The sequence below is a fragment of the Nicotiana sylvestris genome, chromosome 9 (assembly GCF_000393655.2).
Source record: "Nicotiana sylvestris chromosome 9, ASM39365v2, whole genome shotgun sequence".
NCBI lineage: Eukaryota > Viridiplantae > Streptophyta > Magnoliopsida > Solanales > Solanaceae > Nicotiana > Nicotiana sylvestris.
In genome coordinates this window covers 32,949,477-32,952,004 of record NC_091065.1, presented here as the reverse complement: position 1 = coordinate 32,952,004, position 2,528 = coordinate 32,949,477, and the positions used below count along the sequence as shown (strand labels likewise).

The window sequence follows — 2,528 nt, the reverse complement described above, 5'->3', positions numbered from 1 at the left end:
ATCATATGACGGTTGGAGAATGTTCTTCGATAGAGCGACAAATTTCAAAGGAATTGGCATAGGAGCAGTCCTAGTATCAGAGACCGGTCAGCATTATCCGGTGTTCGCCAAACTCAGGTTCCCCTGCACCAATAATATGATCGAATATGAAGCTTGTATCTTAGGGCTTAAAATGGCCATTGACATAAACATTCAAGAGTTGCTAGTGATCGGAGATTTAGACCTACTTATACATCAGGTCCGAGAAGAATGGGCAACCAAGAACTCCAAGATACTCTTGTATCTGCATCATGTACAGGAATTGAGGAAAAGATTCACCAAGACAGATTTCCAACATGTTCCCAGAATCCAGAATGAGTTCACCGACATATTGGCTACCCTGTCGTCTATGATACAACATCCAGACAAAAATTTCATTGATCCCATTCCAGTAAAGATCCATGATCAAACCAGCCTACTGTGCCCACATTGAAGAAAAATCAGGTGAAAACCCTTGGTTTCACGATATCAAGGAATATTTGGCAAAAGGAGAGTACCTAGAACTTTCAAACCCTACTCAGAAACGCACACTTCAGAGGTTGTCCAATAATTTCTTTTACAGCGGAGGAATCCTATATAGGAGGACTCCTGATATGGGATTATTAAGGTGTGTCGACACAAAAGAAGCATCCAGGATACTAGAGGAAATACATGCTGGGACATGTGGTCCACATATGAACGGTTTTGTCTTAGCCAAGAAGATACTCCAGGCCAGTTACTTTTGGATGACTATGGAAACGGACTACATACAGTATGCCCGGAAATGCCACCGCTGTCAGATACATGCAGACATGATAAAGGTACCTCCAAATGGGCATAATGCAACAAGCTCACCATGGCCGTTCGCTGCCTGGGCAATGGATGTTATCGGACCAATTGAGCCTGCCACTTCCAATGGGAATAGGTTTATCCTAGTAGCAATCGTTATTTCACCAAATGGGTCGAAGCGGCATCTTACAGAGCAGTAACTAAGAAAGTCGTGGCAGACTTTGTCCGCGACCACATTGTTTGTCGATTCGGGATTCTAGAGTCAATAATTACTGATAATGGCTCCAACCTCAACAGTGACCTGAAGAAAGCTATGTGTGAAATCTTCAGGATCAAACATAAGACTTCCACAACCTACAGACCTCAGATGAATGGAGACGTAGAAGCCGCCAATAAGAATATTAAGAAGATATTAAGGAAAATGATAGAGAAGCATAAATAATGGCACGAGAAGTTATCATTTGCTTTATTGGGATATCGCACCACAGTCCGCACATCAACCGGGGCGACACACTATATGCTGGTTTATGGTACAGAAGTAGTCAATCCCGTTGAGGTAGAAATTCCTTCCCTAAGGATCATACAAGAAGCTGAGCTCGACGACGCAGAGTGGGTAAAAAGTCCTTATGAACAACTAGCCCTTATAGATGAAAAGAGAACGAACACAGTTTGCCATGGACAACTCTATCAGAACAGAATGTCCAGAGCCTTCAACAAACGGGTCAAGCCAAGACAGTTCACACCGGGGCAGCTGGTACTAAAGAAAACTTTCCCACATCAAGATGAATCTAAAGGGAAGTTCTCTCCCAACTGGCAGGGTCCATACATGGTTCACCGGGTTCTGACAGGAGGAGCCCTCATACTTGCAGAAATGGACGGATAAGTTTGGCCTAAACCAATCAATTTAGATGCAGTCAAGTGTTACTATGTGTAATCTGATGCTTTCCTTATATGATTGAACTACGCCTGAGTTGATTCTCATTTATGAGGGGATGCATAGGCAGCCCTAAGGGTTCGTCACAATTTAATAAAAAATTTCATTTCCCCCACAATTGGAAACTAGGGTAGAATTTTGAGGAGGACCCTAAATATTCCGAAGTAATTTCAGCCAATCGTCGCAAACAACAGTCAGAAATGTCAGCCCATCAAACTGGGGCAGAATTTTGAGGAGGACCCTCAAAATTCCATAGCAGGAGATGTTGCAATGTCCCGAACCACGTCACAGTCGTCGGTTCATCTAAAAAAATTATTATATCATATTTTTTACAAATCATGCATATTGCTTTGTTTAGCAATGCTACCCCAATGATACATACAGTATCACCAAATCAAAGCCAAACAGGTCAAGTAGAGCCAGCGAAGATACGTAATAACCTCCCCCCTTTACAAAACTCACGATTTTTCTTTGGATGTAGGCACTTGGATTACGAAATCATCAAACATACTATACATGGGACAAATATTTTTCAGGAATACAACTCTTAGAACCATCACACTTACCAACATTTGCTATCCACACACACCAGTGATATTCTGTGTGTCACAACGTCCCCAGCAATCACAATATCGCAACCTACTATCAGCTAAGAAAGCTCTATTGCCATTTGCCATTTTATTTCTTGCATAAGGCTACTATTCTGCCTCCCGAGACTAAACGATGTCTCCATCTGCATTTCTGAATTTCCTAAGGCTACCATTCTGCCTTCCGAGACTAAACGTTG

The 2,528-nt window shown here is 42.2% G+C and overlaps 1 protein-coding gene across 1 annotated transcript; it reads left to right on the top strand.

Annotated features, from left to right (window-relative positions):
• The first annotated feature begins 1,324 nt into the window (after window positions 1–1,324).
• LOC138877407 (uncharacterized) lies at window positions 1,325–1,690 on the top strand. Its single transcript, XM_070157016.1, has one exon. It carries the CDS (start codon window positions 1,325–1,327, stop codon window positions 1,688–1,690), a length of 366 nt encoding a protein of 121 aa, XP_070013117.1.
• Window positions 1,691–2,528: the final 838 nt, after the last annotated feature.

Excerpts from the sequence above, each read along its gene's own strand:
- LOC138877407 (XM_070157016.1), top strand. The coding sequence starts at position 1,325 with ATGCTGGTTTATGGTACAGAAGTAGTCAATCCCGTTGAGGTAGAAATT.